This window comes from Abramis brama (genome assembly GCF_963993115.1).
Source record: "Abramis brama genome assembly, chromosome: 1".
Lineage (NCBI taxonomy): Eukaryota > Metazoa > Chordata > Actinopteri > Cypriniformes > Leuciscidae > Abramis > Abramis brama.
The window spans coordinates 40,752,188-40,766,204 of NC_139963.1; the positions used below are offsets into that span (position 1 = coordinate 40,752,188).

General features: G+C 38.5%; 1 protein-coding gene across 1 annotated transcript; it reads left to right on the forward strand.

The window, feature by feature from the left end:
- The first annotated feature begins 67 nt into the window (after positions 1-67).
- On the forward strand, positions 68-13,868 carry LOC311066807 (uncharacterized protein). The gene is made up of 9 exons (XM_084088186.1): positions 68-499; positions 641-780; positions 871-982; positions 2,316-2,510; positions 7,838-8,868; positions 8,967-9,036; positions 9,105-9,279; positions 13,110-13,272; positions 13,389-13,868. Exons 1-8 carry the CDS (start codon positions 250-252, stop codon positions 13,270-13,272), a joined length of 2,136 nt encoding a protein of 711 aa, XP_083944312.1. The 5' UTR covers positions 68-249; the 3' UTR covers positions 13,389-13,868.
- Positions 13,869-14,017: the final 149 nt, after the last annotated feature.

A 14,017-nucleotide genomic window follows, 5' to 3' on the forward strand; every position in this document is an offset into this window, starting at 1 on the left:
CCTCCTGAAGTAAACAGACAATTGCATTCCTGTGGACTATAGGACAGGCGCCTCTACACGGTGGTTTACGGTAATTCATCCCATGATCCTTTACTGCTAAACGCTATGCTTTGTTTCTATCTTCATAAATAGTAAAGGTAACATACCGCCATTGTTTGATTGAGGTATAACTAGACATCTGTAGTAAAACATTCATTGAGCTATCGGCTCGAAGGACGAGTATTTATTTTTTAAAGTTCCCCGTAAACAATGGACATCATGAATACAACTGAATACCAAAAACAGTTAACATCCATAATGGAAACGTTGGCGAAAACAGCTGTTGTGGAATTAAGCAAACTTTTCGAGGAAAATTCGACTTTCCTGCGACTAGAGATTTCACGATGTACAAACGAAAATGAATCTCTGAAAAAGAAATGTCATTTTCTGGAGAGTGAACTTCAGTCTGCTCGGAAAACCGCTGGAAAGATGAACGGGACAAAAGCACCGGGACTTACAGGTAATATTTAAGATGTTTACTTTTTCTGAGTCATACATCTGTAGATATATTGATGATAACCTAAAGACGGGAGGTTCAAACATCCACGTTGTGCCCCTGTCTCTATACCCGCCTAATAATGAACGTCCACATGTTCAACAGACACTGGACATCGCCCTGCCATTGACAATGTCTTCGGTAAGGAATGGTGCATGAACCTCTGGAGACACGAGGAGTCCAAGCTTGGGGAGCAGGAGGACGACGACGACACACACCTAGAGCCTGCGGTCATCATAGGAGAGGTTGGTCTCTCTCATTCTGCTGTATGATGAAGTATATGGAGATCAAATCAAATGTCAGCTAGTTCCTTTTTTTTATTTTCAACCCTTTAGCCAGTAAATTTGCTGGAAGAAGAGCCTGACATGATTATGATCAAGGAGGAGGCATTTGAAGATTGCTCTTCAGAAAGAATTGAGGAAGACCAAGATAATCAAAGTGTGAAAGGTATGCCGTGAGAGAACTTTTTGTCTTGTGTAGTTATTTGGTTGTCACCTCTTCTGATGTACAAGAGTTATTACATCACAGCTGACCTCATACACATACATTGTAGACTCTTGTCCCCCAGTTTCACAGACATGGCTTAAGCCTAGTCCCAGACTAAAATGCATTATTGAGCGGTTTTAACTGAAAGAAACTTGCACTGATTTGTATTAAAATACGTCAGTGCCATTGTTTTGTCTCATGATGCACACCAGTAATGTTTTTTTCTAAGGTATATTTATAAAAGCTACTTAAATATCCTAATCCTGGCTTAATCTAAGCCCTGTTTGTGAAACCAGGCCTATGTGTTTTAAATGATTTATTACCATGTAAGGGGTTAATAGATAGTAAATGACTGGTAAATGACTGTACCATCATGAAACCCTACTTTTGTAGACTGCAAAAGTTGTGGCTATGTATTTGGAAAGATAACACTGACTGAAACCCTGTTTACAACTGGTATTAAGATGCGTTTTGGTCGATTACAAGTGGACGACACTAAATACAGGTGTAAAAGGGGTCTAAAACGTTTTGAGCTTGTCCACTTTTGACCACTTTCAGATTGCTTTTGCAGTGTAAACGCTCATGTGGTCGAATGTGTTCGAACAGCCACAAAAGACGCCTGCTCTCCGCATACTGACCTAACACGTAAACATTATGGGAAGTGCACTAGCCAGACGGATTTAAACTTGGTTGACTGAAGACCCAAGTTTGGTTTAAAGATGAAAAACGTATTAAGCACAATGTTTTCTCACCATTCCTGATTTCTAAAGCCCGACTGGCTCTAGTCGGACGGCGTCTGGGTTTCTTGGGCCGATTCAGCATGTTGAAGCGGCGTCTGGCTGTCGGTGAGAGAGAGAACTCTGATTGGCTGTCCATCTTAGTGAATGAGTCAGTGCATGAGAATAATAGCAAAACAGCGAGCAAATAAGTCAAAATGGTACAGATAGAAGGAATTTTACGTCATCTTACCTGAGTGTTCCTGGGTAAATATTTTAATAACAGGAGCGCACTGGAATAAAGAAAGTGATCAGATTCAGCAGGATTGAAATTCAAAACGGTTAGCGCGCGCTACTTTGTTTATTGTTTGTGTATCTGCAGCGTCGGTTTCCCTTTATAAATGACGAATAGACGAATAGATCTGCAGAAATAGACAGTTAAATAGACATTTACACGCAGGCGCAGAACACGCGTGCTAGTTGACAGTCGGCTGTAGTTCTCTCTGTGTGTTCAAGTGCAGCTTTTTTGGTTTAAGCTAAGTCCTTATAGATGCAATGCTCTTTTTAACCCCCTACAGGTGCAATTCAAGAGGAAATCAAAAGAATTCTCCCAGAGTTGGACAGTAACAAAGTTCATAATGTGGTCAACCATCTGTCATTTGTGGTGGGTGTGGAGAAGTCCGAGGACCTTTCCTTAGTAGAGGTGTCAGATCTTCAGGACCTTCTGGAGCCAATTCAGTGTCGAAAACTAGTCAAAACATTCAGACAAAGAGGTAAGAAACAAACTTAAAAGCCTGTTGTCCTCATAGCACCTCTGTGTGGTGTTGTCGTGTCTTGCTTTTTAATTTGGTTTTCGACTTTAAAGGATTAGGGCAGGGTTCCTCAAATCTTGCCCTGGAGAGTTGAGCGCCAACACTGATCAAACACACCTGTGTAAGCTAATCAAGGTCTTCAGGATCACTAGACAATCACAGGTAGTTTGATCAGAGTTTGAGCTAAACTCTGAAGAGCATTGGCCCTCCAGGACTGGATTTGGGTGTTTGCACAGTGTCACTATTGCCACTTTTGCATGAAAGAGTCTGCCAAACTCTCTCAGTGTGCGCACTGAATTGAGAGACTGACAATAGCTCCTTCCACACATAGTTTTTACTTGGAAATTATCCGTAAATTACCGTTTAGAAATCATGTGTGGACAGGATCTTTTCAAAAATACTGGTAAATCAGTTCTGGCAATTTTCCAGTTTGAGAAGTTGTAACTTTGCCAGTAAATCAGTTTGATACCAGTAAATGAAATGCTGCTATGTGTGAACCAGTATAAATGTGTGGTAGATGGACGTCTGATAGTTGTGTTGCGTCTCGCACTTGAGTGGCTATATTGCGTACTATAGTAACTGCAGTACTATAGTAACTATTGTGAGCAAAAACACGTTCTGTGTGATCATCCCCTCTTACGCCTGTCACTCAAATAGGACGGCAATCTAAAGCACTTCTCATCCAGGTGGATAAAGAAAACACAGCAGTGTTCAATCTTAATTTCTGATGAGTGACATGACATCACAGCTTAACAGTAATCATTTGAGAAAGGGACTGTTGACCTACAGATGTGGCCTTTGAAAACACACTTTCCCACCCCAGGTTCTTCAAACTGTCCAAATCAAGTTGTTTTTTGTTTGAGAAAAGCTTACAGGCACATTTGGTCATCCAACCTACCTTCAATTTCAGCTAATGGGTTTAAAGTGGGGTTGCAAGTATTTCTTGGGGGTGCATCTCTTATGTCTCTGTCACAGAATTGGGGTGGGTGTGTAATTGTCTCGGATGTGATAATGGGGAATGCAATTTCGTCAAAGGACTGTTTATGCTGTTTGAATGCTCAAATTGCCAAATCTGCCCCATTTACACCTGGTATTAAGATGAGCCTTGGGTTATCGATCATAAGTGGTCAGTGCTAAATATAGGTGTCAATGTGGCCCTGTAATGGCTTTATTCATTCAATCTTATTTGTGCTCCACACTTGGCGCTCTGGCGAAAGTGATGTAGAGTGTGGCGACATATAAGGGGAGGGTCTTTGTGGTAATGTGTCTCAGCTGACCAATTGTGATCGGATCGGATCACTGAAAACACATCTTAATACTACGTGGAAGCAGGTATTATGCATTATATTATATGTGTTCTTGGTAGCAACAAAAGAACACCTTATCAACCAATGCACTCAAACAAGTGTTTAAAAACGTTGCTGGTTTGAAATGTAAAGCACATCCGACGTGGCTTAATACAGATACTAAAATACACCCCAAATACAGTCCAAAAGGGACCACTAAAGAATGTTCAAAAGGGACCATCAAAATAAAGTTTTACCAAATAACTTAATTCTGCTTGAAATGTCACATTTGTGCCTACATTGACATTGAAATATACTGTATTTGGGGTGTGTTTTGGTGTGATTGAATATTTTTTTCATGATTTATTTTAATTTTATTGGTCAGCCAACACGCAGCAACATGTAGTGTGTGATGTATGCACTCACAAAGTCAGATTCTCTCCCCTTGAAATCTGATACATGTGGTCAGAATAGACTCATTTGATGGGATCACTTATACTATTAGCATTTATGTAAAGTGATACAACAAAAATTGTTTTGTTTTTTTAAACTACCTTGGTAATGGCCATGGGAATTTAAGTGCATTTTATGGCCATTAATTTGGTTGTCTGTATTTAGAACAATATAAGCTGTATGTTTTTTCAGGTGTCATGTCTGCAGACTCCTCACCTTCAATGGCCTGCACTTTCAATCGGCAATCGTTCAAGAAAATTAAATCCAGTCCTGATCATGCTGATTTACCATCACAGACAGACCAAACTCACAGCTCACTAGCCAAGATTTCGACATCTGATCAAACATCTATGTTTTCAACGTCAACGGTTTCACCCATTTCACCCCAATGTTCTTCAGTGATGTTTCCATTTGATTTGAAACTGACAGAAACTCCAAACACTTCAAGTTCCGAGCATCATGTTTTTCGGTCTATTCATCAGGGGGTGATTCTACCCGATGTGTGTTTAAATCCAGTTTCCATGAAAAAGGAGGAAAAACTGTACCTAGAATCAGCTGGAAAGGACAGGAGACCGAGGCCAGAACGCTTTGCTGTGCTTCTGTTTAAGACCCTAGTACCACATGAAGTTTACAGGGGCTGGTCAGGTGCTGTCAACTATGACGGCTCCAGGGGAAAAAATGCGCTACCCAACAACCTGCGGAAAGCAATATCAGAAATAGTTCGCCGGAAATTCCCCAACCCTACACCCCGCGACTGGAAGATGATAAGGGATCGGCTTAATGAACTTCTCCGTACTAAACGACTCACTTTCCCCCTTTTTTAAAGCCTTTGCTCTGTACCTCAAACTTAGTAGGCTACAGAAATATCTGCAGAACTCACTAGGTTAGTAAACTTGCTAATACTTAGCAAACTGATGACATGTTTTAACCTTTAGTCTTACTGTATGTCCTTATGTCCTACAGTTTTGGTGTAATAGAGTGGTGCAGGTATGACATCACTTTGTTGGCCAATCGGCAGTTCGCATCACACTGGTTCCCTTGACAAAAACCCAATAGGATTTTCCCATGGGCTTTTGCATTATCACACAAAACAAGCTCTGTGATGAACAAAAGTTTATGAAACTTGCACGTTTTATTCATCAAGATAATTTTCACAGATAAACACAGCTTTAATGAATTTTGAAGCCTAAATGCAGTCGCCGGAAGTAAAAAGCTAAAGGTAGGCTATAAACGGACTACACCACGATCGCTCGACTTCAACGTCACCACCACTAAACTTCAGACAACTCTTTCAGTTTTTATCTAAAAAAAACATTTTCTCAGAAAGTTTGAGTTAGAATAATTTATAAGAGCACAATTATAAGCATAACGATGCTGTAAAAGCGGACTGAGTTTACCTGTTCGGCGTGATGACGTTTAACCTCCCTGACAGCCTCTGTAGCCATTTAGCCACTTGTTAGCAGCCGACTTTTTCGAGACATGCAACAGCTTAAATAAATCACAAGTAAATACTGATGTATTTTATGTCGTAGAGTAAAACGTTAAAGTGTCTTGAGCTTGTGTTCACCACAGACCTTATTTCAGCCATTTCATTGGGCCGCCTTAGTCAAAATTGCAGAAATTGCGGGAAATGTGTGCAATAGCTATGTACTCAGTCCAACTTTTACCCCTACTAGGGATGCCTGTGTTTCCACCATTTCGCCTCTAAAAATGTCCATTGATTTGCAAACGAGGAACCATGTCTTGAAATATGTAGAATTCTGGACTAAAACTAAAGTGGGTTATGTTCCCTGGAGTTGTGTAGTAGAGAGTACAAAGTAGTTCATCATTGAGTTTCTGTATATTTTGTTTGATGTTTACATTGTGAGAATATTATTACTATAATATTTTTTTTTGTACATTCACTGTTAACACTGTAAACATAGTCTGACTCTGTTATATTAGTGGTTGTTACCATTCATATCACCAAATTTTGAAAACATAATAGTTTAATTGTCAAATCTGATGAATTTGAATCTTTTGTTAATGTTCAGTAAATGACTTCTATTCAGGAAATGAAAATTATTTTTTGGGTTGGAGCAGTGAAAAAATAAAACTTAACTGCAAATGTATACATCTTTTCCACAATTTTCTGATTTTGCTATTGCCACATTTATTGTTGTAATACAGCCAATGAAATAATTCTAAAGTATTAACTGACAGTGCCGTTTTGGGAAAAATGTGGTATCCCATGTGTTTAAATAACGGATTTGTCAATGTTGAGGAGTAACTAACTAAAATAGAAAATTGGTGTTTTTGTTGTATTTGGTATAATTTTACCTGTTTAAGTTTTAAACCGTCATGCTTATTTTAATTGTTTATTCATTCAAAACCCCTAATTGTTTTTATAGAAATTCTATAATTGGATATTTTTATTTTACAATATATTTCCCAACACTGACTGAGACATACGCTGCGTCCGAAATCGCATACTGGTTGATTCGGTACTTCTTCGCGACCATTAAAATGTACGTTCTATATAGTACGGATGTACTACATCCACCATGTTGTTAGTGTCACGTGTTAGTCATGTTGTTAGCGTCCGCCACGACACTTCCATTTGTAAATCTCCTTCCGTGGCACTTCAAAATCTCTTCGGTAGTAGTAGGTCATCTGGGGTCTTTTTGCCAACTGTTTTTCCGAATACTATGTATTTGGACATACTACTCTTTTGACTTACTGTTTTTCGCATACTATATAGTATTTCAACACAATGCTTCTGTCCTCTAACATGACTGCCCTCTGTTGATATGGTCTCTTCTAACATTGCATGATATTGCATTGAATCTGGACAGGACCTGTTTCTTTTTCACATGTTTTCAAAAGGCCACATCTGTATTCTCTTGAAAGCTTGTATAGAATTAGCCTAAATAACTTGCATTTCATGATATTATAGACTGCAAATTTATTCGGATTTCAAAACAATGGATCTCATCGACTAACTGTGTGTTCACAAATTTGTGCATAAGTTTGTGTACAAACATTTTCACAAACAAATTATGATTCATCAGTAAGTTGTTCACTCAAATGTATTCTAAATTTACAAAAAAATGTAGGAACAACCAAAACCGCTTGTATGCAAAAAATCACATACATAAAGCCATCTGGCTGTTAGTATGTCTTTAGAGAGCATTATATGTTCGCTGAGATGGACAAGGAAGGCTGTAAAGGAAAAGTTGTGTGGAGAGCCTTTACGAGGAGATGGTTTGGGTGTGTTTTATGCTAATTATTAACCTTGGGCACACGGTTGCTCATTTAAAAGTTCATTCATGTTGGAACAAAATTAAGAACAAATTCACATTTTGTGAATTATGCTGAATTTATTCCTGAAAAGTTCTCCTGTGGTATAAATATGAATAATCCACACAACTGTTGGTGAATGAGACCCAGCACATTATAGCAAAGTTTTACTGATAAATGATTGTTGAGAGGCCTCTGAAGAAGGTACTTTGTTGGCTCTTCAATCTATTTCAATTTCTCTGTATCTCTTTCCATGATTTTTTTACCAAGAATCCAATGGACAAGTGGATGGAACACCTAACGAGATGACACTCACTCCATTATCATCAAACGAGTCCCTTCTTGAACAACCCATGAACAACCCCTTCATTCCTCACTATCCTATTAAGTCCAACTGGATCAGAAGTTTCCAGGTTCCTTGGGACCGCATGTCAGCAGCTCTCGTTCATGCAACGTCCACTGGAGAGAGGGCTCGACCTGGACCAAGAAGGGAATTTGTTAGGATTGTTGTGGCAGCCATGCAAGTCCACTGTCCAAACCCTAACTTAGCCGCCTGTGGAGAAGTGGCACGAAGCATCGTGACTACATACCCCCTGACATTTGGAGACATTTCTGAGGAAGGAGAACAACTAGGAAATGGCTTCAGTTGCCTACAAAGACAACTAAAAACTAGGGTAGAACATGTGAATAGAGACGTTTTGGAACACCGGATTCGTCGACCTAGAAGGCCAACAGCGAAGAGAGCTGGACAACAGGACAGCTACTCTGGGAAAAAAGTCAGATGTAAAGTGGACAGTTACGGATGCATCAATTGGCAGCCTACCTCCGTCCCAGAAGGAGAGACTTCAGATTCTCTTGAAATGAAGAGGAAGGTTGCGGCAGAGATTTTTCAGTCTGCAGGCCCAAGGGCTTCAGAGTTGCCCAACGTAGACGACTTAATGCAGCAGACTTATGTTTACCAGCGCCACATGATCAACTCGTGCCCCCCTCCTACCATCAGTGAGATAGAGGCGCACTGGCCGTTCCTGTTCACCGAAAGAGGCCTCTGCAGGCACTTCAAAACCCTGACTGGGATTGACATCAGAAGCCGCTTTAGCGAAACTCTTGTTGTTAAAGCCAACAGAATATTGAACTACTTCACTAGTCAGAGACTGAAGTGGAATGAAGAAGTCCAGAGTATCCTCAGTGAGATCGACGAAGACCCCAATGCAGCAAACAGTAACAGGACTGCCATATCAGCCATCCTGTTAATGATGAAATACTTCAAGGAAAAGGACAACTCTGTGTTCATCTTAGCAGATGTCAGTAACTATGAAGTGTTAATAGTTCAACTAAAGTTTTGAAGGGGTTTTGACAAAAGCTGAGTGTTAAGATGTTCTCATTTTTTTTTTTTTTCAAGGAAACTGCTACCAAGATGTCCATTGAAAATGAAATGAGCTTACCGGCAACGCCTCGGCTCATCATGCTTGGTAAGACATCGCTACACTAAACTCATTAGTACTTGGATATATGTTTACAGTGATTCTTTATTTTTCAGGTGATACATTGCTGACTTCGTCCAAGTGGTTTATCAGTATTGAGGGCAGAGTAACACATTCTATAGACAACCAGCTGGACTTTGCAGCGGCATTGTCAGTGTTCTTTGGGTGCTTCTACGTTTTTAATATCGAGTACCAGGAGTCAGCCAGTGCCACCCTAGAGCTCATTCAGCGGTGAGTTTTGAGGACACTTGTAGATGTTTTTTTTGTTTTGTTGGTATTTTACTTATGTTTCTTTTAGATCAGAAATGCAGTTTCATGATGGCTAACTACTAAGCTTATTGGTTTGTGTTAATAAATTATACATCATTCACCAGACACTTTATTATACTGTGACACTGGCAACACTAAGAGAAACTGACTTGCAGTCCATGGTAATATAATAATTTAATAGGATTATATGAGGCGTAGGATTTAAATCAAACTTCGCTTATCAATACATACATAACACACGTGCATATACACCTATAAATTACTTGCATATACATGTATACTATTGGATGTTCAAAATACATATATGAAATACACGTGCACACTAATCTGAAATCCATACCAATACATATTATGTTAGTCATGAATGCATATACACTTGTGAATAACTTGCATATACATATAAACTTGACGCACGCATACACCTATAAATACTCGCACATACATATAAACTTCCATGCATATACACCTATAAACACACGCACATACATATAAACTTCCATACATATACACCTATAAACACTCGCACATACATATAAACTTCCATGCATATACACCTATAAACACTCGCACATACATAAACTCGATGCGCGCATACACATCCATAAAACACTTGTGCATACATACAAAATAAAACGTGGATGCATGCTTTAGTTGTGTATATATGTATATGCGAGTGATTTCATATGTGGATGTGCGTGAACTTTTCAGTGTAAAAGGAAGGCATTTCAGTGTAACCGGAAGGCATTTCAGTGTAACCGGAAGGCATTTCAGTGTAAAAGTCATTTGTGTCATTTTTATAAGCATAAACGATAAAACGGCCCCTTTATTCGTTTTTTCGTAAAAAAAAAAAAAAGAGATTTCGGCTGATTTTTCGTTTTTTTAGTTCACAGGCAAAAAACGAATAAATGACTTCAAAATTCGTTTTCCACATGTGGGCGGCCTGACATGCCCCCTTCCGCCGATTGGTCAAGCAAGTCTGAGCATGTGACGTCATCAGTTGTCGCTCGGGTCTGTTCAACAAAATAATAGTCCTCTACTATGGCTACAGATTATTAAACTGTACAGGGCAGGTCCTTTCACAGAAATCTTTACATCAGAAATATTAATTATTAGTCTGCCACCAGCCTGTTTTATTTAGCTGTGCGGAGTTAAATCTGTGTGGTGAAGCTGCGCTTGACAGCACCGAGCGGGAGAGGCTCACTGACCAATGTTCAGTCAGCAGTCAGAACTTTTCTTTTAGACGCTCCGTTTTGCCACGGGATGGTGATTGCAAATACTGTAATGCCAATCGGCTGAGGGTGGGTACCGATGATGGTGAAATACATTTTACTGAAACTGTAATCATATCCGCGACCCGCGAGAATGAGACAGATGATTGACAGGACGATAGCGAAGGCAATTAAAGGCGCAAGATAACTTCTGTTAAAGCCACACCGCGGACTTTGTGACCTAAAGAGTTGACGCATACGAGTTATTTTAAATGATTCCTCAGGCCAATATACAGCGTTTGACACTATTAATGCTCCGAGCGGGGCTGCCCTCTTGAAATACCGTCTATGTAAGTTTGGAGAAGACGGACCGTCGTTGGCCAGGTCATGTGACCTGGAGAACGTATCGCTTTACGGCCATCACGTGACCATAGGCTCTGATATACTCATGGAGCAGACTTTTGCGACAGTGCTGCGGCGCTTGTGGCCTCTAGGGGCGCTAGACGTGAAAGTTACAGGTCTAGCGCCCCTAGCGCCCGCAAAAGTTCCGCGGTGTGGCTTTAACAAAAAAAATCAATAAAAAAGTGTTTAATATAAGTGACTTAGTCTTTGTTTTATTGTTTTTGTTGTTTTTAATCAAATAATTGTGAACCACAAACTGAGCCTTCGTTTTAAAGGGCAATTTCCAAATATATTTTATTTGTTATAATATGGGTATTTTATAATACAGCATAAATAAAAACAAACACACGTAATATGTATGCCTATGGGCAAAACACCACAGTTTTTTGGTTTTGTTTGTGTGAACTTTTATCCCCAACCATATTTCTTCATGGGCTCCACTCCAGGGGTCACGCTCAGCACCCCATGGTACTAACTGTAATTAACAGTATGCTGACCCAGTTTATATGTAAAATCTTTGGTATATGTAATCTATATGTAGGCTAATATCTAAAAACACTTTACAGTGTGATGGAAATAAACTTTTCTTAAAGCGTGTTGTAGGCTATATCACCACAGATTTATTGGCACCCTTCTATCTGTGTTGTATACTGTAATAGACAATTGTCCTGCAAAATGATGAGGTTTTTTGTAAGAAAAACATTGCGAGCAAATGTCGAATTCTTGTTTGAAATATAAATCAACAACGTAAGAGGCTTTAGGCTTATTTCATTTCAAATTGGAAAACAAACTATCAAAAAGGCAGGTTAATTCCGTATACGCACAAATGCCTTCCGGTTACACTGAAATGCCTTCCGTTTGCACTGAAAAGTTCACGCACATCCACATATGAAATCACTCGCATATACACACAACTAAAGCATGCATCCACGTTTTATTTTGTATGTATGCGCGAGTGTTTTATGGATGTGTATGCGTGCATCGAGTTTATGTATGTGTGAGTGTTTATAGGTGTATATGCATGGAAGTTTATATGTATGTGCGAGTGTTTATAGGTGTATATGTATGGAAGTTTATATGTATGGGCGAGTGTTTATAGGTGTATATGTATGGAAGTTTATATGTATGGGCGAGTATTTATAGGTGTATGTGTGCGTCAAGTTTATGTATATGCAAGTTATTCAGAAGTGTATATGCATTCATGACTAACATAATATGTATTGGTATGGATTTCAGATTAGTGTGCACGTGTATTTCATATATGTATTTTGAACATCCAATAGTATACATGTATATGCGAGTAATTTATAGGTGTATATGCACGTGTGTTATGTATGTATTGATAAGTGAAGTTTGATTTAAATCCTACTTGGCGCCTCATAGGATTAAGCCCTATTCGGACAGGACTAGTTTTCCAATCATAGTTTGAGTTATAATTCTTTCACTCGGGGTCTGTGATTTCATGTATCGATTCGGATGGCACTAACATCTCTCTGTGTTTATTACAGAGGTGGGAGTGTGTTTTCTAGACATGGGTGTCACAAAAGGTCATCTGCTGTGCTTGCATGCATTATATATATGATTTTAATGAATTACTTACTGGTATAACTTTTATTTATTATTAAAACGTTGTTTAAATATAGTTCATATAAGTTTATAGAAGTGGCTGTTTATAATAAATCCACATAAGTGAGCAGAGAAATCTAGACAAGTATCTTACCTGACACTGATATTAACATGGGCAGTCTTTGCAGTTTCCGTGATTTGGCTCTATTTATTAATTTTATAATTAGATTTGTTTTTCTCCGGATACCATCCATGTTGAAATTAAATGAAAGTAAGTAAGATTGGTACAGGTTGGTAAAAAAAAACAGTAGGTAATTTGCTCTAGAATTTTTACTGAGGTTTTGTGAGAAAAACACAGACTTGGCTGATTCGGACCGGATTAAAATCGCAAAGTATATCTGTGAAACACTCATTTTTCTAACATCCCCCAGGAAAACTAGTCTGGTCCGAATAGGGCTTTAGATAAACAAGGTCCTTGTTTTGGGTATCCTGCAACTTTTGTAAGATAACAAACCTCTTTTGTTTAAACCCTATAAACAGTGTTTCAGTGAGTGACATGGTTGTAGCCCTTGTGAAATTGATGTTTTTTCTAAAAATGCATCTGCTTTTCTTCAGGTTCTTCGTAAGGATTAATCCGGAGGGGACTAAATGTACCTCAAAATCAGGTACAAGCCGAAGGACAGGTTCAGCTGTCCAAAGGAAACCCCAAAGCTTTAATACCCGTGTGGCTACATTTATGCAGAGGCTTTCAGAATTTGAGTGGAAAAAGACAAATTAAGTAAGTGTGAGCAGTTTTAAAAAGTTGATCAAGAAATAAAATTCGATATGAGGGTTTTGAGGGTTTTTTTTAACAACAGTGAGATAATTATTATTATTTTTTTTTATCTGTTTCAGCATTGTCTTCATCCTGGCTCTACACTGACTACAACTACCACCATTAGTTACTACTCGTGTGATAATTTAAACTCTAACTTCTTTTTTACTTCGTTACTTGTACGATTCTATTTCAATGTTGCTGGAATGTTTGTATTATAAATATTTTATTACGTTCATTTAAGTCTTTCATGCAACAATAAAACTTGTATCAACTGATGTGTTTTTATAGGGAATAATATAATTGCTGTGATACTATAATGTTGTTACTACTTTTCTTACTTTATACAATAGTAGATTACAGCATTGGCTCTATTGTGTATTGTTTACTGTAAATATGTAATTGAAACCGTAACAGTAATTACTGTAATTAATTACAGTAACTTACTGGTAAAAACTGAAAAGTCTTAACAGTGTACCTTTGAAAGTGCAATTAAATTTACAGAGACGGTTTGTAAATAAAACTATGGAAAACGACAAAAAATAAATCTATGGAAGATGTTCTGTGCCTAATTTCAATCCTGTATTCCTAGTAATGTGAAACATGTACGGTACCATAAACCATAAAATGTGGTAAAAGCTATGGGCTTAATATTTGCCTTACAGAGCAGAAATTGGGGATAGATAGACCTACCTTAAAGAAGTGACTA